The 23,322-nt window shown below is 38.3% G+C and overlaps 2 protein-coding genes across 2 annotated transcripts; one reads left to right on the forward strand and one right to left on the reverse strand.

The window, feature by feature from the left end:
- Positions 1 to 14,373: 14,373 nt before the first annotated feature.
- LOC141649048 (uncharacterized) lies at positions 14,374 to 14,853 on the reverse strand. Its single transcript, XM_074457750.1, has one exon. The coding sequence runs from the start codon at positions 14,851 to 14,853 to the stop codon at positions 14,374 to 14,376; it is 480 nt and encodes a 159-aa protein (XP_074313851.1).
- A 1,906-nt stretch (positions 14,854 to 16,759) lies between these two features.
- On the forward strand, positions 16,760 to 22,659 carry LOC141647628 (linoleate 13S-lipoxygenase 2-1, chloroplastic-like). The gene is made up of 9 exons (XM_074455901.1): positions 16,760 to 17,120; positions 17,936 to 18,201; positions 18,336 to 18,573; positions 18,667 to 18,978; positions 19,096 to 19,181; positions 19,310 to 19,420; positions 20,762 to 21,066; positions 21,157 to 21,423; positions 21,559 to 22,659. The coding sequence occupies exons 1-9, from the start codon at positions 16,937 to 16,939 to the stop codon at positions 22,316 to 22,318; spliced, it is 2,529 nt and encodes an 842-aa protein (XP_074312002.1). The 5' UTR covers positions 16,760 to 16,936; the 3' UTR covers positions 22,319 to 22,659.
- Positions 22,660 to 23,322: the final 663 nt, after the last annotated feature.

Raw genomic sequence — 23,322 nt, forward strand, 5'->3', positions numbered from 1 at the left:
AATCGCCTCCCGGTGTATAGGAAGTGTATACCGACGGGTCCTCCACGGCGAACAGCTCAGGAACCGGCATCCTTATCACCAGCCCTAACGGGGACGAGTTTGAGTACGCCTTGAAGTTTACCTTCTCGGCCTCAAACAACGAATCCGAGTATGAGGCGGTGATAACTGGAGTCGAGTTAGCTAGAGCTGCCGGGGCGAAACATATTGTGTTGAAGACAGATTCACTCCTAGTGACCAACCAAATCAGAGGAGAGTATGAGGCTCGAGACGACGGGATGGTGAGGTACCTGGAAAGGGTAAAAGCCGACACCGCAAAATTGAAATCTTTCCAAATACAGTGCATCCCCAGGTCTGAGAACAACCGAGCCGACGCTCTCTCAAAACTTGCCAGTTCAAGCATCAAGAATGTCAGTCGAACCGTGCTGGTGGATATCAGGAATGCTAAAAGCATCACTGAGACCGTCGGCATGGTGGGCGACATCGAAGCCGAGACAACGTGGATGACTCCGATAATGAAATACAAACTTACAAAAGAGTTACCGGAGGACCGCAGTCTCTCTCAGAAGATAAGAAGGATCGCCGCAAGGTACTTGGTATTTGAAGGAGAATTGTATAGAAGGTCCGTAATAAGACCACTTTTGAAATGTGTTGGCCCAGCCGACGTGGAGCTAATACTGACAGAGATTCACGAAGGCATCTGTGGACACCACATGGGGGCGAGAACGCTGGCCCACAAAGCTCTCCGAGCCGGCTACTTCTGGCCTACCATGTTGAAAGATTCCAGAGCAAAGACCAAGAAGTGTAAGAATTGTCAGATTCATGCTCCGGTAATACATGCACCTTCCCGAGACCTGCAACCGGTACTTAGTCCCCTACCATTTGCACAATGGGGGATGGATTTACTAGGACCATTTCCGACGGCCTCCGGAGGAAGGAAATACCTGATCGTCGCCGTTGACTAGTTCACCAAATGGGTCGAGGCTGTCGCGGTACCTGCCAAGACCACGGCGGCCGTAAGAAAGGTGATTTGGGAGAACATCATAACTCGTTTTTGGTTACCCCAAGTCATGGTATTTGACCACGGCCGAGAATTTTGGAGTGACATGGTGATGAATTGGCTGGAAGAGCTCGGTATCAAATTCGCATACTCCTCCATCTGCCACCCTCAGAGCAACAGACAGGCGGAGGCGGCTAATAAAACAATATTGAACGGGTTGTAAAAGAAGGTTGAAGAACTAAAGGGAAGATGGGCTGATGAACTACCCGGCGTCCTGTGGTCACTTCGAACCACGGAGAAAAAAGCAACGGGATACAACCCATTCCACCTAGTCTATGGGTCTGAGGCCGTCCTGCCAATTGAAGCAGCGGTGCCGACATTCAGAACGCGAACTTTTGACCCAGTCGAAAATGAGGAAGGCCTGAGAGCCTCCCTAGACCTGGTCGAAGAAAGTCGAGACACGGCACGGCTAAACCTGGCAGTATATCAAAACCGGATGAGAAGAGCGTACAACCGTAGGGTCCACAAAAGGGACTTAAGAGTAGGAGATCTAGTCCTAAGAAAGTCGGCCGCAACAAACAAAGGAAACATCCATGGTAAAATGACGGTCAACTGGGAAGGACCCTACAAAGTGGTTGAAGAAATGAGGCCGGGGACATACCTGCTGACAGACATGGAGGGAGTGCCTCTAATGAGCCACTGGAACATTGACAACCTTAGAAAATACTTCATATAGCGGCGGAGGTGTCCGATACCGTTGTGGGCACCCCAACGCTTGATTATATCTAATGAAGAGTGATCCAAGTTTTCTATCAAAGTGAAGAGTCCCCTCCGTAGTCGTACCAAGGTAGACGCCACGGCCAAAGCCGGGCAGTCACCACAATGGCGGTTGATACTCGCGAAAGCGACCAACATATTTAAAAGCGTATAAGTACAGTTGAGAACGCAAATTCGACTACCCCGGCCAATCCGGGAGCGGCGGAGGAAGCGATCAATATGTCCATAGATACGGAACGCAGTCGAAACGTAAACTCGATTGCCTCGGCCAAAGCCGGGAGTGACGAGGGAAACGACCGATCTGCCAACAGCAGTTGATACTCGCGAAAGCGACCAACATGCTTAGGAACGTATAAGTACAGTTGAGAAACGCAAATCTGACCGCCTCGGCCAATCCGGGAGTGGCAGAGGAAGCGATCAATATGTCTACAGATACGAACGCTGTCGAGCCATAACCTTGATTGCCTCGGCCAAAGCCGGGAGTGACGGGGACACAACGACCGATACGCTAACATGTTCACAACAGCGGTTGGGAAGCGCAAATCTGACCGCCTCGGCTAAGACCGGGAGTGGAGGAGGAAGCGACCGACATGCCAACATGTTTAACAACGTTTAAGTACAATTGAGATGCGCCTTCTAATTGCCTCGGCCAAGCCGAAAGTAAAAACGAAAAAGCACTCAATATGTTGAAACGTAAGAGGACAACTTAATGGAGGCAAAATAAACAAACTTTATTGAAAAAAAATGTTTACAGGTTGAGGCAAAACAAAGTCGACGGCCGTCCCCATAGGGATAGCCTAAACACAACCTGCCAAAGTTTAACAAAAACAAAAGGTACAACAAAAGGTTACAGACATAAGACTTGAAGCGCCAAAAAGGATGGCAGGGAGGAAAGGCTTAATAGTTGGCCCCCGAACAGCTGAAGTTGTAAGAAGGGCCGGGTGAATTTGGTGACGACCGCCCGTCTCCCTATGCTTGTTGCTGCTCGTCACCGGTAGCAGTAGCAGCATCACCAACGGTGGACGGCGCAGAGGAGAGCTTGGCAGCTTCACTTGCCTTTGCCCTCTCAGTCTCCTCTCTGGCCTCCTTCACCTTATCATCCTGGGCCGCCTTCTCCTCGGCTTCCTGAGCAGCCTTCGCCTCATCCGCAGCCTTGGCCTCCGCAGCAGCAGCCTTCTCATCCAGAAGCCGGTCAAACTCTTTCCACGGGAAGGAGCCTTCAGGAAGGAGCTCTGTAATTACCTTCCTGGTGGCATCTTCGGCCTGGTCCCGGTACTGGGCACACATGTTAGGGATGATGACGGTTTTCAGCGTCTCAATGTCCTTCTCCCTCTGGGCAAGGATAGCCTTTGTGTTCTTGTGCTCCTTCTCCTCAGCCGAATGCAGAGTCTTCCATCTCTCCTTCTGCCCAACCACGGCGTTATAGCCGCCCTCAAATTTGTCTTTCTCCTCCCGCAGCTTGGCAACGTCAGCCACCGAAGCCTCAGCCTTGGCTCTCTCGGCTAGGACCGCCTTATCAGCTTCCTCCTTAAGCCTTCGCTCAGCAAGGAAGTCCTTCATGGCGGCCTGGAAGTCTTTCTTCGACTTCTCGGCCTCCTTCTTAGAAGCAGCAAGCTCGACTCTAAGCCGTTCAAGCACAGGGCCAGCTTGAGCCATGACCTCTTCTTGCTCCATAATATGATTGGCGGCTAGTTCGGTCCACTTCCCCAGCCTCTTGGACAACCTTCTGCCTTCCGCCACAAGCTGAGCGGGGGAAACCTTCTGGGATGAGGAGTCGACGGTGACATTCTGATCACCCTTCTGCACAGGCCGCTTCTCCAATTTCCGTTCAGTAAGAACGACAGCCGGCGACGGCTGATCTACAAAAAATCCAGACAAAGCATCCATGTCAACATTCATTGACATGTCAGACAGCCTGTCATCAGGAATGCCCAATGAACCTGCTAAATCCGAGCCGTGGGTTAGATCCGTACCAGTCTTAGCCTTCTTAGGTAGAGGGCCGGCTGGTCCCTTTCCTTTCCCGGCCTCGGTAACAGCAGCAGCGGCAGGCTCGGCCTCTTTTCTTTTATTTGAAGGAGGAGGACCCTCCACAACGGTGACCTCCTCTTCAACATCGACGACCACCCGCTCCTTTTCGACTACGGGGATTGAAGATTGAGCTGGAGTTGACGCCGTTGCCGCCGTAGACGTTGTATTTGGTCTCCGGCGCGGCACGTTACCAGCAATCTGCGCTTGAGCCGCCGCCACATCCAGTGCCTTCAACTGCTGCTCCATAAGTTCGTGAGGGGCCGGTCTGCGATCACGTGGCACGGCCTTAGGATGCAGCTCAACAACTCTCTCGTTCTCGTCAAGTCCCAACCTCTCGAGGACGGAGACAGGCAGTTCCCGGCCAAATCGGTCTGCAAAAGAAACGAAGCAGGAGTTAAGCAAAAGAAATAAATCAAGGCTCAAACACAGAAACGTAAAAAGCAAAGATAGGCCTCATACCGACCCCACTCACCCTGGCTGAGGGCCGGTATGAGGCCGACGTGGCAAAGCAGCTCATCCTGAAGAACGATCTGCATCGGGGGCATCCATCCCTTCGGCGTGCCATCCTTCTCAGCCTCAAACAGCCTCATTGCCCGCTTTTCGTCCTCATTAAGATAGACCTTCAAGGCGTCCATCTTAAGCTTATTCCGGGAGACATATCTGTCATGCTCCCCTTGATTCTCACACCGCAAATTGACGCGGCTCTGAAAGGACCGGGGCAGCGGATAGTCCTCCGGAACCTCGACGTATACCCACTGCCCCTTCCAGTCCTTGCAAGATGTCAACTTGGAAACGGTAACGTAACCCGCCTCGGTCTGTATGCTGTACCACCCCGTGCCACCTAGAATAGTCTGCCGAAGATGGTGGAGCCGGCGGAAGAGGTTCACCGTTGGGGCCTCCCCTTTGAAAAGACATAACCATACAAAGCCAACAATCGTCCTGATGGCCAACGGATGCAGTTGGGCCACGGCGACATTCATGGCTTTAATGATGGCAGCAACGTATTCATTAAGAGGAAACCGGGGCCCATACTCCAGGTGTCTGATGTACACGCCGATACAACCCTCGGGAGGGCAACAGACGGCCTGATCACCCTCAGGAACAATTATTCTATACCCCTCGCCGAAGGAGTAATGATCTTCAAAAAGGTCAGAACCGGAACAACTAGCGAACTTGTTCGTCCAAGCACGATCAGGATTGATCGAACAGGCGTCGCTGTGCCACGAGACATGCGGCCTCTTTACGACAGAAGGGGTCGCCTCATCATCGTCATCATCAAAACCCTCCAAAAATTGGGGATCAATTTCAGGAGAAGGAGACTTGGGGCCCCCGAACCCTATCGGGATGACAACCAGTGGCTCCTGCTCATCAGGATGCGACGGTTCGCCCCCCGGCGCAGAGGTACTAGGCATAACATCAGCGGAAGACATGGTGACAACAATTATTTAAACAAGTAAAAAGTTGGAAAAAATTTCTTTGTTTACCTTGGAAGAAAGTGTTACGCCGAGTAACGCTTTGAAGACTAGAGAGAAATTTCTTCGAAAAAGCTAAGAAGGAGAAATTTTTTTGAGAAAACGAAGTTTTGATGGCCAAAATGAGGGGGTAACTGCTCTATTTATAGAGCAAAGCCCATGAGGCGGACCAATCAGGGCAAAGCCCATGAAACGTCCACCAATCAATGCCAAGCCACGTGTCAAGCATGCAGCCACGGAATGTCAATCGACATACAGTTACAAATCTTCTTCAACACGCTCCTTGGTATCTACTTGCTAACAGCCAGCTGATCAACAAAGCAAAGGCAGCACTGGCCGGGGGCAATCAAAAGCTCCGGCACTCTCAACCTTGATCTCGGCCAGCGCCATTTTCTTTTCCACATTTGATGTCCATTACACATCCATGTAGAGGGGGGATATGGTACGGCCTGAACAGAACCAAGCCAAGGAAGAAGAAGCCGGGGAAGGAGTCCAACATGCGCAGAATACGCTCAACACTCATCGAAAGTCCATACCACGGCATAGACTACGCTGGGGGCAAACTGATGGGGCATATTCTGCACCCGCTGACCGAGTCAACATTTTGAGGAAGGTCAAAGCAAGTCAACGTATTAACAGCCTAACCGACACAGCCTGTCGGCCTGTCACTTGGGTCTCGGTCTCGACATCTAGCCGGCCGAGAGGCATATCCGCGTACTCACATCCAAGTCCCCTCGGCATGGAGTCAACCAGGCCTGCCGGCCTGCCATGGGTCACTCGGCCGAGGGTAGAACGGTCTTTCCACCTGCTAGCCACTTGGCTACTTGGCCACTACGTGACAAAAGGTGAAAGCCTATAAATACTCCACTTCTCTAATTGAGAAAAGGATCCGAAAACTATCCCAAAACTCACTATTAATCTGGTATAAACTCCCTTATCTCTCTACAATATACTTGGCCAAGTAACACACAACTTAATCTCTTTAAGTTTACTGACTTGAGCGTCGGAGTGAGTACGCTCGGTACCAAGCCGAGCCCTCAGTTTGTTCATCTTAAACAGGAAAGACCGAAAGGAAGAGTCAAGCAAAGACATCATTCAACAAGCTTACGTGGTCACAAATCCTGCTCCGGAATTACACCCGGAACATTACTCATCTTAACTACCCATAACCCTAGTTAAATATGGGATAATCCACTAGGATAAATTAAGGTTTACTAAGATAATATTAAGGAAACAAAGTATAGATCGACTTACAAATAATGTAAATGAACTAAGGAGGAAGGATGGCAAAAACTCTTCAATTGTGGAGGCTAGATTTTTAGAGGATATGTTAGGGTGGTTGTTGGTGAGTGTTTAGAGAGTTTTTAGATAGTTTAGAGAGTGGTAGTATTAGGTTAGGGAATGATTTTACGTTGGGAAAATATGAAAAGATAAGGTTCGAAAACGACACCACGCCAACAAAATCTCGCGTAAAACCGGACTCGACCGGGCACTCGGTCAAGTGCCCGGACCCCTCGATCGAGTGGGGCTCCACTCGGTCGAGTGACCAAATTTCAGGAACTTCCAGCCTTAAAACAAAATCCACTAGGTCCTCCACTCGGTCCTCCACTCGGTCGAGTGGACTCCACTCGGCTGAGTAGATGGTCTACTAGGTCAATTGCAGTCTTTATAAATGCGAGGTATTACAACATTAGCCGACTTACCACATCAACCTTATTTGTCTAACCCAAAACATAAACAAGGACAACCTAGCTATACATAATTAATCCATGACCTAGATCTATAGATTTTAGGTTTTTCTATTTTCAAAATACAAAATAGGTAATTGTGAGATAAGTAGCACCAAAGCGGATACGAATACGAATACGAATATGAACACGGACACGAAACGAACACTTGATGCGATATCTTATGAAATTTAGGACCGGATTACGTTGTTTAAATTTAATAAAATATATATTTCATAGTTATAAACGTACGATTTTATTTTTGTAAAAATATTTGATATTAAATTTAAATAAATGAAGGTAAAACTTGACCTTGACTATAACTCACTCTCATTTCCTACCCAAATCTATGTTCTAATAATGAATCTCTATTGACCCTTTATTCCCCGTCTAAACAACATCAACTTGATTTCGTTTAAAATTGTGCGTAAAATGTGTCCAAATATCATGGACTCATGTCCGAGATGAGTCCAAATTCCATGGATACGTGTCAGACACTTGCCCAAATAAATGAAAAATGTCTAACACGGCTAGTTAAGGAGAAGTATACATGCTACCTAGAGATTGAGTTGTACTAAAATCCCAAAAATATTTCATAATTTAATTAGGAAACCTCTTATTAGATATAAATATTATAAAAAGACAATCAGAAGCACCATATTTCATCATCCCCATATTTAACTTCATTTTATCAAGCCACATCACCATCTATTATTTAATAAAATAAAAAGGAAAAAAAATTAAATAAATCTATTGCATTAAACACACATTAAAGAACAAATTTGGCCTTCTAGAGTAAACTAAACTAACTGTACCCAAATAAAGATAAACTAAACAACAACTAAGTACCAAATCAAATACGAAATTTTAATTTTGTGGTTTTATTGTTAGAATAAGTAATACGACAAATAAAATTCACATTACACCACTCTAATTTTTGCGTTATTTGAATTGTTATCCATACTTTTGCTATATACCCTTAATTTAACTTAGTTGCATACATAAAAAAAAAAAAAAAAAAAAAAAAAAAAAAAAAGATTGGAAAGCGAGATCTTTAACATATTTTTTCATATATCTTCAAATATTTTAATAGCATGGCAAAATCAATACTGTATATCGTACTACATGGATAATATATAGAGTCTTCCATGTAACCTTTTCTAAAGTTACGTTATTCTATAATATAAATAAATTAAATAAAAGTAATAAAAAGAAAACAACAACAAAAATTTATTGCGAAAAAGTAAATGGAAAAAAATATAAAAAATAAATACATCGAGCATTACATAAAGGTTTTTTTTTTAAAAAAAAATGTACACCCTACCACTTACCCGTCATGCCCCTCCTACACTGTCTTTTTTGCTAAGTTTTCCACAACAACGGCAAACGAAAGCAACCCTTAATAAAGAAATAAATACTAAAATAAAGAAAAAAATAAAAACAGTTATTTGATCATAGTTTCTAATAAACGAATAAAAAACATATTGTACTGTCAATTTTATGAATCTATAATTAAAAAACGGTTTTTTCCTAGCATATTATGATGATACTTCATTACCATGTAAAATTACTAAACTAACCATCCCGAATATACATAAATTAACTAATCAGATTCCTTACAAAAATGTCGTCATATCTATATCAAAATTAATTGTGTACAATAAATATTTCATGAGTTAAAAATATTTAAAGAATAATGTAAACTATACAAATCACATCTAAGTTTCATATTTTATAATTAAAATTTACATTTTAAATAAAATTTTCGTAATTAAGCGTGTTAATGAATTGATTAAGGTTTTTCGTAATTTTCTTACTAACTGATTTCATATAATGAAATTTTGATTGAAAACGTTTTATATTTTTCCTTTGTTAATTGTTAAACTTAAGTTTTCAAAAATGTATTACTTGAAAATTATAAATTCATTTATTTATTGAAAATAATGCGACAACTAATTACAAAAAGTTTCTCATATAAATAATATAATAATACTAATTTTCATTTTTATTCAAAAAATTATTATGTAAAGTTTAGATGAAGAACTAAAAATTATTTCACTTTTTATCTTTATTATGTTTTAAATTAATAATTACAATCTTATTTAGTTATTATTTTTGTGTTTCTGCTGAAATTGAAAGAGAATGACATACTCACATCATCAATAACATTAAATAAAATTGAAAAATAATGGTTATAGTCTTTTTAAACTAATATATGCAAATGAAAAAGGTACTATATAAATACATTATGTTAGTTAATGTAAATTTAGATTGTATTATTCTCAGATTTATATAAGATAATATGAAAAATGTGAAATTTTATTTGTTTATACAACCATATCTGTATAGTATACTATAAAAAAGAGTATCGGCCTATGATGAAAATAAGTTTTACACGTATCGAACACTCATCATTTAACATGGTTAATTTTGCACACAATTCTCACTAATAAAATAAGTCATTCTAGGTTATAGTTATACACTATTACATGTATTTACCTGTTTAATATCTTAATTCACGTGAAATTGAATATCAATATGTTATTTTACTTTTCATAAAAATATAATCACAGATTTTTACATCTCACTGTATATAACATAAGGCAACAAAGATATCAACGTATTCCAGATTAATAAGACTATATGTTTATGAGTAGTGAGTTTACATAGTTAGAATCAAATACACATATGATTCTTACGGGAATAAAAACTAGTTACTTTTATAATAATTTATATTTTTTTTTTGCAGCTGTAAAAATTGGTATACCTAACTATCCGTAGCCTTACATGTAAGACCATGGGCTTGTTTATTAAACGATCTAGGAATGTAACTAATAGCTAAACAATGAAAAGAAGCAGCGGACCCAAAAATATCCTGTAGGATTGCTTTAAGAAGATGATGTGGTCGCTCAATATCAGCTAATTGATAAACAATAGAAATGCAGTCCGTAGAAACCTCCAAATGTCTTATACCCTGCTCTTGAGCCCATAGCATAACCGTTAACACCCCCAGTCCCTCAGCTTGTGGTGGCGACTCAGCTCTAATCTTTCTCACCCCACAACAACATCTTTGTCCATTCCCTAAGACACCATCCAACCAATACCAGCTTTCGCAACCCCCCGCCATCCAGCATCCACCATAATCCTCATATAGTCACAATTTCTTATCTCACCCACGATACTATACAAATCACATCTAAGTTTCATATTTTATAATTAAAATTTACATTTTAAATGAAATTTTCATAATTAAGCGTGTTAATGAATTGATTAAGGTTTTTCGTAATTTTCTTACTAACTGGTTTCATATAATGAAATTTTGATTGAAAACGTTATATATTTTTCCTTTGTTAATTGATAAACTTAAGTTTTCAAAAATGTATTACTTAAAAAATTATAAATTCATTTATTTATTTAAAATTTATACAAATAAGTACGGATTTTTTTTTTCAAATATATTAGGTGCAAACACACAAATAAAAAAAATCGTAAATTAATACAAGCTTTTTATTTTCCAAAATCATGATACTTAAAAATTACACATTTATTTATACAAATAAGTACAAAATATTTAAAAATAATAGTTGCAAACACACAAAAAAAAATAATGCAAACTTTAATTTTATTTTCCTCTTATATCTTTGGTTATCAATCTACCCTATTTATTTAACCTTTATTTCTTTAATTTAATGGGCTAACCTTTATGTTTTCCCTCAACAGTATTATGTTTTGTATTTATGTTATCATAATTTTTTTTATCTCCCTTCACTCACAAAATATTTCTTCTTCTCTCGAATAAATTGTTGAAAATAATGCGAGAACTAATTACAAAAAATTTCTCATATAAATAATTTAATAATCCTAATTTTCATTTTTATTCAAAAAATTATTAGGTAAAGTTTACATGAAGAACTAAAAAATTATTTCACTTTTTATCTTTATTATGTTTTAAATTAATAGTTACAATCTTATTCAGTTATTATTTTCGTGTTTCTGCTGAAATTGCAAGAGAATGACATACTCACATCATCAATAACATTAAATAAACTTGAAAAATAATGGTTATAGTCTTTTTAAACTAATATATGCAAATGAAAAAGGTACTATATAAATACATTATGTTACTTAATGTAAATTTAGATTGTATTATTCTCAGATTTATATAAGATAATATGAAAAATGTGAAATTTTATTTGTTTATACAACCATATTTGTATAGTATACTATAAAAAAGAGTATCGGTCTATGATGAAATTAAGTTTTACACGTATCGAACACTCATCATTTAACATGGTTAATTTTGCACACAATTCTCACTAATAAAATAAGTAATTCGAGGTTATAGTTATACGTTATTACATGTATTTACCTGTTTAATATCTTAACTAGTTTTGGAGCCCGTGAAAATCACGGGATCGTTAATAATTTATTGTTTTAATCAGCTTAAAGATTATGGACTATGAACGTTTATCTTCCAACAAAAATTTAAGCGTTATTTTAAGTTCTCTTTATTGATTGAATGAATTAGAGTGTTTAAACCGAAAAAATAAAATCTCAAAGGTGTTTAAGATAAACAAGTAGAGATATTGTGATAAACAATAGATGATAATCGTAGACAAAAATATGGCAATGTGTATAGGTAGTATAAAACTATAAATGAGGAGGGAAGCCAACAATTCATCATTTTTGAAAAAAGTGATATGCTAAATTAGTAGAATGTATTAATTATTAATAGGTATGAAGATAAGATGAAACTAAAAAGTTTATTACATTTACATTCTTTTGTCACATTAAAATTTGTCATTTTAGGGGTTGTTTGGTTGATGAGAGAACTTAATTTTCCTAGGAAAATACAATTCATGGGAATTAAGTTCCCTCATCCAATTCAGGTGAATTTCGGAAAAGTGTTTGGTTACTCATGTAGGAATTAAATTACACAGGAACTTCCAATGACCAAGGAGGGAGTAGGTAAACAACTTTCCACATCATGTAGGCATTGGAAGTTCATGGGAAGTTCTAATTCCTACATTTTCTAAAATTTATGGCAACCAAACAACCCATGTTTTTCAAAATCATGGGATTTTCCAATGCTTATGTTTTCTAAGTGGCAACCAAACGACCCCTTAGGTACCATTTAATTCAATTGTATAGATTTATTTATAGATGAGTGAATGAAATCAATGTCATGTAACTATAAATTGATAATCCACATCACATTAAAATTTTCATGTTACATTTAATTAAATTTGTCATTTTAAGTACCCATTTATTTAGATTGTATAGATTATAGATGGGATTTTAGGGCTGCCGCATGAAACTTCATAGTGAAAAGAGTTGCATATTCAACTAATAAAAAGTTGCTTAAGGTAATATTTTTAAATTATGTGAGTATGTATCATTCTCCTGCAATATGAAAACACAAAAAAAATAAAAAATAAGATTCTAGTTAATGCAATATACAATAAAGAAAAAAAAAAGTAAAAAAATATTCTAGTTATCTATGTAAACTTTACATACCAATTTTTGGAATTAAATGGAAATTTTATATAATGGTGAATTAAATGGAAATTTTATATAATGGTGAGGGGAAAGCAAAAAGATCATAATTAAATAAAGTAATAAAGTTAAATAAATAAGGTAAATTGATGACTAAAGTTATGAGAGGGAGATAAAAAGTTTGAATCAATTTTTTAATTTATTTTGTATGTTTGAGACTTTATATTTTTTTAAATTTTTTTACTAATAAGCATGTGACACATGATAATAAAAAATAAATTTTTTTATGACACATGGCTTAGTGAGATGACTTAGTGAAATATTTAGTCTTGCCTTTTTATAATATTGTACTTTACATATCAATTTTTTCAATAACATGGAAATTATGATTATTATATAATGTTGAGAGGAAAGCAAAAAGATCATCATTAAGAAGATAATAAAGTTATGGGAAGGAGATAAAAGGTTTGTATCAATTTCTTTTTTTTTCCTTTTTTTTTTTTGTGTTTGCAACTTATATTTTTTTAAAAAAAAAAAATTTATGAATGATGTGAAATATAAGGTTTTGTTTGTCATGTTGAACTCAAAGTTGGTAAGAATAAAAACTATACATATATGAAAATTAAAGGGTTAAACAAATAAAAAAATAGAAAAATAAAACATTAGACGAAAGTAGTAACTTACAACATAACAATAAAGTGTTCACATCAAAGAAGATCATGACATTGAATCCTATAAAACACAACAAAATAAAGAGGTTATACTTAATTGATTAATAGAACTGTTAAAAAAACCACAAAAAAAAAATCAATACCAAGATATACACAAAAGATATGTAATTTCACTTAAAGAGATTAAGTATATATTTATAAAAAAAATGCTATAATATTCATTAAGATTAAGAATTCAAGAGTAAGATGAAATGTTGAAATTAGGTTACGAACTTACAATGAATGAGAGAAGAGGAAAAACAAAAGTGGAGTAAATGCATAATAAAACATCTTGAATGTGTTGTTATTATTATTATTATTATTATTATTATTATTATTATTAGAACTTAATTAGATATGAAATATTATAACATATTAGGAGATTTTTGAGAGTTGTCACATGACAATTAAATCTTACTCAAGTTAGTCTTTTAATGGTATTTTATAGATAATTTAGCTAGTCATTTAACTATATTGTATAGATAGAAATATATTTTAACGCGGACATCGGCAATTCAAAGACATTTTGGCAAAAAAATTGGGGAAGATGATATTTTGAAATTTGTATGTGTAGTTGATTCATTCGTGAGTGAGTAAAAGAACAGAGATTATTAATCCGATTTTGGTTTTTTATCTTTAAAGAGGGAAAAAAAGAGTGAATTAAAAAATAATTTATGGCTAGGTGGCTTTTAGTCGATGTCTACGTGACATTTATAATCCTAGGTGGCTTTTAGTCGATATTTACGTGACATTTAATAGGTGTTCCAAGTAGCATTTTAATAAAATTTTATAGATTAGAGTGACACGAGGATTAAGATGTGGCATTGCAAATGCATACGTGGCTTTTCCTTATCCTACGTGGCATTGTCTGCGTGGCCTTTTGAGGGTGGCATTTTAATAAGATTTTATAGATTCACGTGAAATTGAATATCAATATGTTATTTAACTTTTCATAAAAATATAATCACACATTTTTACATCCCACTGTATATAACATAAGGCAACAAAGATATCAACGTATTCCAGATTAATAAGACTATATGTTTATGAGTAGTGAGTTTACATAGTTAGAATCAAATACACATGTGATTCTTACGGGAATAAAAACTAGTTACTTTTATAATAAGTTATATATTTTTTTTTGGCAGCTGTAAAAAGAGGTATACCTAACTATCCATAGCCTTACATGCAAGACCATGGGCTTGTTTATTAAACGATCTAGGAATGTAACTAATAGCTAAACAATGAAAAGAAGCAGCGGACCCAAAAATATCCTGTAGGATCGCTTTAAGAAGATGATGCGGTCGCTCAATACCAGCTAATTGATAAACAATAGAAATGCAGTCCGTAGAAACCTCCAAGTGTCTTATACCCTGCTCTTGAGCCCATAGCATAACCGTTAACACCCCCATTCCCTCAGCTTGTAGTGGCGACTCAGCTCTAATCTTTCTCACCCCACTACAACATCTTTGTCCATTCCCTAAGACACCTTCCCAACCAATACCAGCTTTCGCAACCCCCCGCCATCCAGCATCCACCATAATCCTCATATAGTCACAATTTCTTATCTCACCCACGATACAAAATGGATTACTCTCTCGAATCCAAAGCATACTATCCATTCTTGACGCACCTGTGAACTCCATAGTAGTAATTAACTCCTTTTTTCGGATATCCACCGCCTGATCCGCCGTCCCAATCACTTGTTCCCATAAATTATAAAACATGAAAGGATGAAAAACCATTCCTTGAAAAAGAATTTTATTACGGATACTCCATAAGCACCAAAACATAGCCAAAAACCGAACCACCCGAGCTTCCGCTCCTTCCAAGGTTCCTAGGTAAGAGATCCATTCAAAAAGCCATTTCGCAATACTCAAATGCGAACCCAAATCAGTACGTATTCCCAGCTCTGAACAAGTCCATAGTCTTCGTGACACAGGACAGTCACGAAATAAGTGTTTCCATTTTCATATTGTTTGACAAACAGAGCTTACAACCCGTTTCGACCCCAATATTCCTTTTTTCTAAAATTCTTCCCGACCGAAAGAGAATTAGTTAATATTTTCCACACAAGGATTTTCCACGTTTGTGGCCCTAGTAATTTCCATAATTTTCGTCTACAAAACAAACGTGTATCCTCCCCTATTCTAGCCTTGCCTTTTTCCAAGTCTCGGCGGTCCATGAAGTCTGCAAAAATAAAGTTATAATTTCAATCAATCCCTTACATATAGTAATGGTTTTTCTATCATGGCCACATAATAAGCATTATCCAAACACATTACCACCTAGATATTAATACGGCTAGTCTCACTTGTGATGGACACTATCCGTCACAAGTGAGTGACGGGTCACCTCCCTCTCACACAAATGCAAGTGGGTGCCTGGGTGGTAAGTGGGGCGCTCTATTTTATTTCACTTGCCCCCCCCCCCCCCCACACCCCCCACACCACTTGCATTTGTATGAGCGGGAAGTGAACCGTCACTCACTTTTGACGGATAGTGTCCGTCACAAGTGAGAATTTGTGATATTAATAAGTCAACATTTTTCATTTACCATTCTACCCTTGCCCTCTAAACACGAGTACATAACAAATCCTTCAGCAACCTGCAACAACACACACTATTACCCAATTTATTTCATAAGCCATATGCCACGCCTCCACCTTCGCTGGAGCACCAAACACCCATTCAAAAAACCGCAAATAATGTGTTCTAAAGAATCCCGGGATAAGGTATAAGTTTAGCTTTTCGGCAGGCGACCCCTCCCGAAAGTCAAACCTATACCATATCCCAAGATTTACTCCAACGACGGCCTTGATGCCTTGCCGACGGAAAGCCAAACCTTATAATGTATCCAGAGATTTATTCCAACGACGGCGTTGTTTGATCATGTTCAAATATTCTTAATTCTTTTGCAATAATTTCAATAATGCACAAATTATAGAGTAAGACGGTTTAAATCATGAGACAATTTATTTCTATATTTTTCCTTTCATTTAATACTAATAAATAAGTTACCTCTTTACATAATGGGACTGTCCCACCCAATAATTATTAATGTATGGTTGAGATTTTGTTTGGACAAAAATAGATGGCCGAGAATTTAGGGGGTGATAATGAGGCGAAACTGCTCGCGAGTAGCTCGAATTTGACTTGATCAAACCTCGGCTCGATAAGTTAACGACTCAAACCAAGCAAACGTTGGCTCGGCTCAGCTCAGCTCATTATCACTCCTAGCCGAGATCTATCAAAATATATTCAATCTCCAACATTTGTTTTCTCCTTGAAGTTTAATATTGGGCTCTTGGCCTTCCCTCACGTGGCATGTATAACAAGAAGATCCTGGTAATCAATTACCTGGTAACTCAATAATTGTCCGCATGGTCCCATGGACATTCAATAGGCGATATGAGTACCGACCATTTTTTTCTCACTTATTTAACTCGTGTATTATGTATGTATACTGTAAAGTAGGGTCTGCAGGGAGTTGAACCATAGAATCGTGATAAGGTTTCATTATTCAAGCAAAGACGAGCTGACGTGGCCGGCAGCCCCAATCTCAATTATCAACTTCACTGTAGCCTGTAGAGCTGAATAACGTGTTTTTTCATGTTTTATTTGAAAGCAATTGTATTATTTGAACTGTAGAACTCTATAAAAGGAGCGGCCTTATTGTTGAACTAAAAACATATCCTCACTTAATTTTTACTTACACTACAAACCAAAATGAATATTTTTTCACATCCTAATGTTTCCGCTGTGGTTACTGAAATGTTAACTGTAAGTGGGACTGTAAAAAATGTTGGAATTGGTCAAGTGACCGACGTTGTATCCGATATTGTTTCAGGCATTCCACTTAATGTTCTACCAGTCGGTACACTCCATTTGGAGCTTGTTAGTACACAACTTGGTATGTTATGTTGATCTTTTCACTTTTTATGTTATATGTACTTAATTAGCAATCACAAAATCTCGATTTAAGCGGACATTATCCGTCTAAAGTTGTTGACGGGTTAAATATGTCATCACTCTCAAAATAAGACAAACTATAAGTGGTGCGAATGTGGGATGATTGAGGTTGTATTATTATGAAAGTGGTGACATATTTGACCCGTCTACAACTTTGGACGGATAACCCGTCCACAATGAGACTACTTGATTAGCAATAAAGACATTCTCAAATTTTGGACATGAAAATTAGAGCCGGAAATTGGCTGGGTCAGGCCGTGCCTCGTGCCGGCCTCTCGTGCCCAACCCTCCCCCAAGCCCGGTCCAGGCACGTGTTGGTGGGCCATTGTGCTGTCCCGTGCCTGGCCCGACTCATCTCCTCTCGCCGTGGCCCGGGCGATCGCTTGATCGGAGTCATGTTGTGTCGTGCTTGGGGTGTTTTTTTAAATTATTCACTCCTAATTCATCGTGCTTGGCCATCGTTTTTGTTCCAAAGCACTAATTCCCTCGATGTGACCCGCAGTAAGACCCGTCATGCCGGGCCGGAGCCGTGCTCGGGCCGCTTATCATGCCGAGGCTCGGTTTGCCTGCTCTAATGAAAATCTCTTAGGACAGGGAAAGCATTGTTAATATTATGTATTATTATTATAATTATCATTTTGGACGTCAAAAGGTTACATAGATCCGCTATTGTGCATTTGTGATTTTGACGAGTTAATTTATGTACTTTTATTGTACAACTCCTAGCTTCTAACATTGTTGTTGGCTGTGTTTTAGAGCAAAAGCCAGTTGAAGCAAAGGCAAAACTCAACGTATTAATTCCAAAAGGATTAAATGAAGTGAAATATGAAGCAAAATTTCATGTCAATGACAATTTTGGCAAATTGGGAGCAGTATTGCTTAAAAATGAACATAGTAAAGAATTGTATGTGAAAACCATTGTTATTATGGGCTTGCCTGAAGGGACTGTCGAGGTCACTTGTAATTCATGGATCGCTTCGAGTCATGACAATCGTGAAAAGAGAGTTTTCTTTACTAATCAGGTAAATACAACAATTCTTTCAATCTAGCTTTTTAATATGTGTTTTAGCTTCTAGTAGTATTAACTTTACTTAATCATTTCTTCTCTAATGTGTTTTGATTCTATGTAACATTTGATTAATATCCGAACAAGCAGTCGTACATAACATCAAACACTCCACCGGGACTGATTAGTTTGCGTGAGAAGGAGCTTCAAAATATGAGAGGCAATGGTCAAGGGAAACGCAAGTCCTTCGACCGTATTTATGACTATGATGTTTACAATGATCTTGGTGAGCCCGACAGCAAGCCGGCCCACCCCCGACCGGTTCTTGGAGGCGACCAACTTCCATATCCAAGGCGTTGTCGAACGGGCCGCCCACCCTGCAAATCAGGTAAATCATCACATAGTCCAATTTTGAAGGATTGCCTTATTATAGTTACTAAGTTAATCTAAAGCATGTATTACATGTATATGTCCCACACAGATCCATTATCGGAAACAAGAACATTGAGCAGCTTTTACATACCAAGGGATGAAGTATTTGCTGATTTGAAGACGGTAACATTTGGGACCAGTGTCCTAAATAACGTCTTGCATACAGTAGTTCCGACTCTAGAGGATGCTGTTATTGATACCAGTCTTGGACATTTTAACTTCAGACAGATTAATGACTTGTTCCATCGAGGAATTGAGATGTCCAACATTCAAGATCTCAAGTCCTTGTTAACAGTTATGCCTAATTTAATCAATCCAACTGAACGTATTTTACGTTTTCCCACCCCTGATATGTTACAGAGTAAGTCACCAAATATTATGTTCCTCTTGATTTTCAATTATATGGTTAATTTGTTTTACTTAAAAATGAACATTTGCATCTAATTCATGGGGATATGTCTGGTTTTCGTGTGTGTAGGAGATCAATTTTCATGGTTTAGAGACGAGGAATTTGCTAGGGAGACTCTTGCCGGTCCAAACCCATCCAGCATTAAACTAGTTACGGTATGATACAATAACTTATAATGACAGAGACAATTCTCTAAGGCGATCTCATTAATGTTCTATCTGCAATTACATTGTTGAGTTGAAAATGCAATTTTCTTAGAATACAGCCAATAAACATTGTGTAGGAGTGGCCTTTGATGAGCAAGCTTGACTCTGAAATCTACGGCTCTCCTGAATCGAAAATTACTACTGAACTAGTTGAGCAAGAGATCAAAGGCGTCATGTCCTTCGATGAGGTATTTACTTCTCTCCGGACCTTCTTATGCAAAGTTGATCAACTAAATGAGCGTCGATAAACACATATTGAAATGTCTAAAACTTAAAAGTAATGTCGCCCTATCCGTATTTAGTGGAACCCAACGCTGGTCCGAGTGCATATGGCTGAGTTGCCAACTACCCATATCTATCTCAATACAACACGATGCAACATGACTTTATTATAACGAATATAATATTACTCTAATAATATAAATCACAATATGTTAATATTGTAATTGTCTTAGAATGTAATAGTTTTAGAAATTACCTTTACATATTCTATTAGTTATAGTTTTCTATATTATGCCCAATAGATCTCTAAGATATATTCTAATTAGATTATATTTCTAATTATCGTCTTTTGTAATTTTTATATAAGCGGCCTTTGTCATCAATAATATTCAAGCATTCAATTCATTAATATATACTAAATCCCGCACACAATTTTACTTAATCCTACACATTTTTCCGTCTTCTTCCGAGTTTGACCCTTTCATTTCTCACCCCATCAATAGAGACAAACCAAGAACCCAAGAAAAAATTCCCTAAAAATACCCGATAGACGATAGACGATCGACCTTTGACCTGGGAACTGACCTGGGAACTGACTGATGACGGAGGGAGGAGAAGGAGATGTCAGCGATGGAAGGTCGACGACGATGGTGGTTGACGACCATTGGTTGTTGACGAAGGAGGAAGGGGAAGGGGAAGGGGATTGGGTGGCTGGGTATTGATAAAAGCAAATGCCCAATTGATGAATAATAATGCCCCCCAAAATTCATCTCAACATTATAATTATGTTTGTCTTTTAAGGAACTGTTCTATTTTTTATAAACCCTAATTGTAAAAACCTTTTAGGAAAAAAAAAACTCATTCAATCGATTACAAGACGAGTGTATTCATAAAATTGTTGATGAAATGACTAAATTACTTTTGATTATACAGATTAGATCCATAATTATCAAATTATTAATGAACTATTAAGGTTTTGAGAATGAAAGAAGGGATTTTTTTTTTCTTTGGATGAAGGGTAGGATTGGAATAATAAAGATAATTATGCGGGATTTAGTAAAATGGTGTGTTGGATTTAGCAAATACGTTCATAAATCTTTATTCTTTATATTTGTATGACCCCAAAATAGTCATGGCTAATGGAAAGTCTAACCCAATTGACATCAAACACATTGGACCTGAAGTCGACCCAAGTACTGTCTTTGCAAGGGTTGTACATAAGTCTTCGGGTTCTTTCTTCTGCCTTCTTTACCGTTTCAATCGTAATGAAAATATATGATTTCATTTATGAATTTATTTTATCACAGGCTTTGCAGCAAAAGAAATTGTTTGTACTAGACTATCATGATGTGCTTCTACCTTTTGTGAACAAAGTAAGAGAGATCCAAGGTACTACCCTATATGGGTCGCGTACATTGTTCTTTCTAACTCCAAAAGGAACTTTAAGGCCTCTGGCTATCGAGTTAACAAGGCCGCCAATGGCAAACGGTAAGCCTCAGTGGAAACAAGTATACACACCTGGCTATGATGCCACTAGCACTTGGCTTTGGAGGCTTGCTAAAGCTCATGTTCTTGCTCATGACTCTGGTCATCACCAAATTGTTAGCCATTGGTAATTTTCCTTGCATAATAATTTGGGTTAAGGACTCATTGTTGATTGGTCAATTGGTTTTTGAACTAATCCATGTTGTTTCCATGATAGGTTAAGGACTCATTGTTGTATTGAGCCTTTCGTAATTGCAACAAACCGACAACTAAGTGCTGTGCATCCAATTTATAGACTCTTGAATCCTTATTTTCGATACACCATGGAGATCAATTCACTAGCTCGTGGATCCCTTGTGAATGCCGGTGGGTTTATTGAAACAACGTTCTCGCTTGAAAAATATTCCATGGAATTTGGCTCTTTGGTTTATGACAAAGAGTGGAGGTTCGACCATCAAGCATTACCAACTGATCTAATCAGCAGGTACATTGTTTTTCAAGATATTGTGACTTAATGATATAAATTCTTTATACGTATGATATATGGTACAAAAATTCGATCACAAACCTTGTACAAGTGTTTGTAGTTACTCATTGGTTTTTAAATTTGATTTAATAGAGGCATAGCTATTGAAGATGAATCATCACCACACGGACTTAAGCTTGCAATCGAGGATTACCCATATGCTAACGATGGACTTCTCCTATGGGATGCTGTGAAGCAATGGATCACTGACTACGTCAAGCACTACTACCAAAATGAAGAAGAGGTTCAGTCTGATACAGAACTCCAACAGTGGTGGGCCGAAATCCGTGAGAAAGGCCATGGAGATAAGAAAGACGAAAAATGGTGGCCCGTTCTTACAACTTCCCACGTCCTGATTGAGATTCTAACAACTATGATATGGGTAGCGTCAGGGCACCACGCTGCAGTGAATTTTGGTCAATACCTTTACGGAGGATACTTCCCAAATCGACCAACAACTGCTCGAATCAAAATGCCTACTGAAGACCCAACTGAAGAAGAGTGGAAATACTTTGTGAAAAATCCATGTAATGTATTGCTAAACACATTACCATCAAGAGCTCAAGGGATTAAAGTCATGACCATCTTGAATGTTTTGTCGAGCCATTCGCCCGACGAGGAGTATATAGGTGAACAACTTGAGCCATCATGGGCTGAAGATCCGACCACAAAAGAGTCATTTGAAAAATTTCATTTGAATTTGAAGAAGTTAGATACTACAATTGATGCAAGGAATGCAGACGAGAAGTTAAATAATAGAACTGGAGCAGGAGTTATTCCATATGAACTGCTTAAACCGTTCTCGACACCAGGTACTACTGGTATGGGTGTTCCAAACAGTGTTTCTATATAAGCCTTGAGCGAGCTTCTATCGGTGCTGGTATTACCGGCCTAAGTACCTATGCGAATAAACAGCGGGTTCTATCGTGATGCTGCTGAATTTAGTACTGCCATTAATTCCATCTGGTGGTTTAAGCTCATTTCCTATATTTCCGTTGTATGAAGATCCTCCAAGTGGTTCTAGTATTAGACACTGTATTTTGTTTGTGTTCAGCTTTTCCCTTACTCTGGTTTTATTCTCAACTGTTTAATGTTTAAGCTTTAGTGAACTGTTTTACTGAATAAAAAATGAATAATGAGATGACGCCGTCAGGTGGTACTCAAATTGGGTGCGACCGAGGATATTATAAAGTACATAGGTGATTTCATTTCTCTCCATTAAAATTTGAATTTTAAGCTCACTAGCAAAAAGGTAGTTTAGAAACTTAACATTACATAAAAAAAATTATTTAATTATTATCAGCAAAATTTCCCAAACGTTTTGCCAACTTTTGTGGAAAGAAGTTACAACTCACATATGAAAACAAAGAATACGGTATGAGGAAATAAGAGAAGAAAGGAATTGAGAAAGGTATAAGAATCCCGTCTAATTGCGGGTACTGTAGCACTTACTCGATTGAGTAAGTAGGGTATTCGATCGAGTGGCCTCTACTCGATCGAGTTTTCGTTGGCAGTTCCAACTTTCTCGACCTAATAACTCCATAACTAGATCGAGTAAGGTCTACTCGGTCGTGTAGGCACTCGTACTCGGTCGAGTAAGGTTAGGAACAAGGTCGAAAGTCGCGAATTCGATTAACGATCCCTGCAAAACAACAACTCGGAGTTGGTGATCGAACATTTGTGTGTTAATGGTGGTTGAATTGAGAGGTTGTGGTGACTTCAACGGCCGATCTCTGGCCTGCTCGAAGAGGATTGAAGGAATTTGGCTCGGGTTTTCATTCCTAGCTGGAGCGGAATTGTTGTTGGGTTGCGGGGGCAACGCTGGGGGTGGATTCCGAACTGATGATGCGGGATCTC

Source organism: Silene latifolia, chromosome 3, assembly GCF_048544455.1.
Source record: "Silene latifolia isolate original U9 population chromosome 3, ASM4854445v1, whole genome shotgun sequence".
NCBI classification, from domain to species: Eukaryota; Viridiplantae; Streptophyta; class Magnoliopsida; order Caryophyllales; family Caryophyllaceae; genus Silene; species Silene latifolia.

What these genes read in the sequence shown, in the direction of transcription:
- LOC141649048 (XM_074457750.1), bottom strand. Translation starts at nt 14,853, where the DNA reads ATGGAGTTCACAGGTGCGTCAAGAATGGATAGTATGCTTTGGATTCGA.
- LOC141647628 (XM_074455901.1), top strand. Translation starts at nt 16,937, where the DNA reads ATGAATATTTTTTCACATCCTAATGTTTCCGCTGTGGTTACTGAAATG. An exon ending in CACCCCTGATATGTTACAGA is followed by an intron (nt 18,979 to 19,095) that starts GTAAGTCACCAA and finishes TCGTGTGTGTAG; the next exon opens with GAGATCAATTTTCATGGTTT. An exon ending in CCAACTGATCTAATCAGCAG is followed by an intron (nt 21,424 to 21,558) that starts GTACATTGTTTT and finishes TTGATTTAATAG; the next exon opens with AGGCATAGCTATTGAAGATG.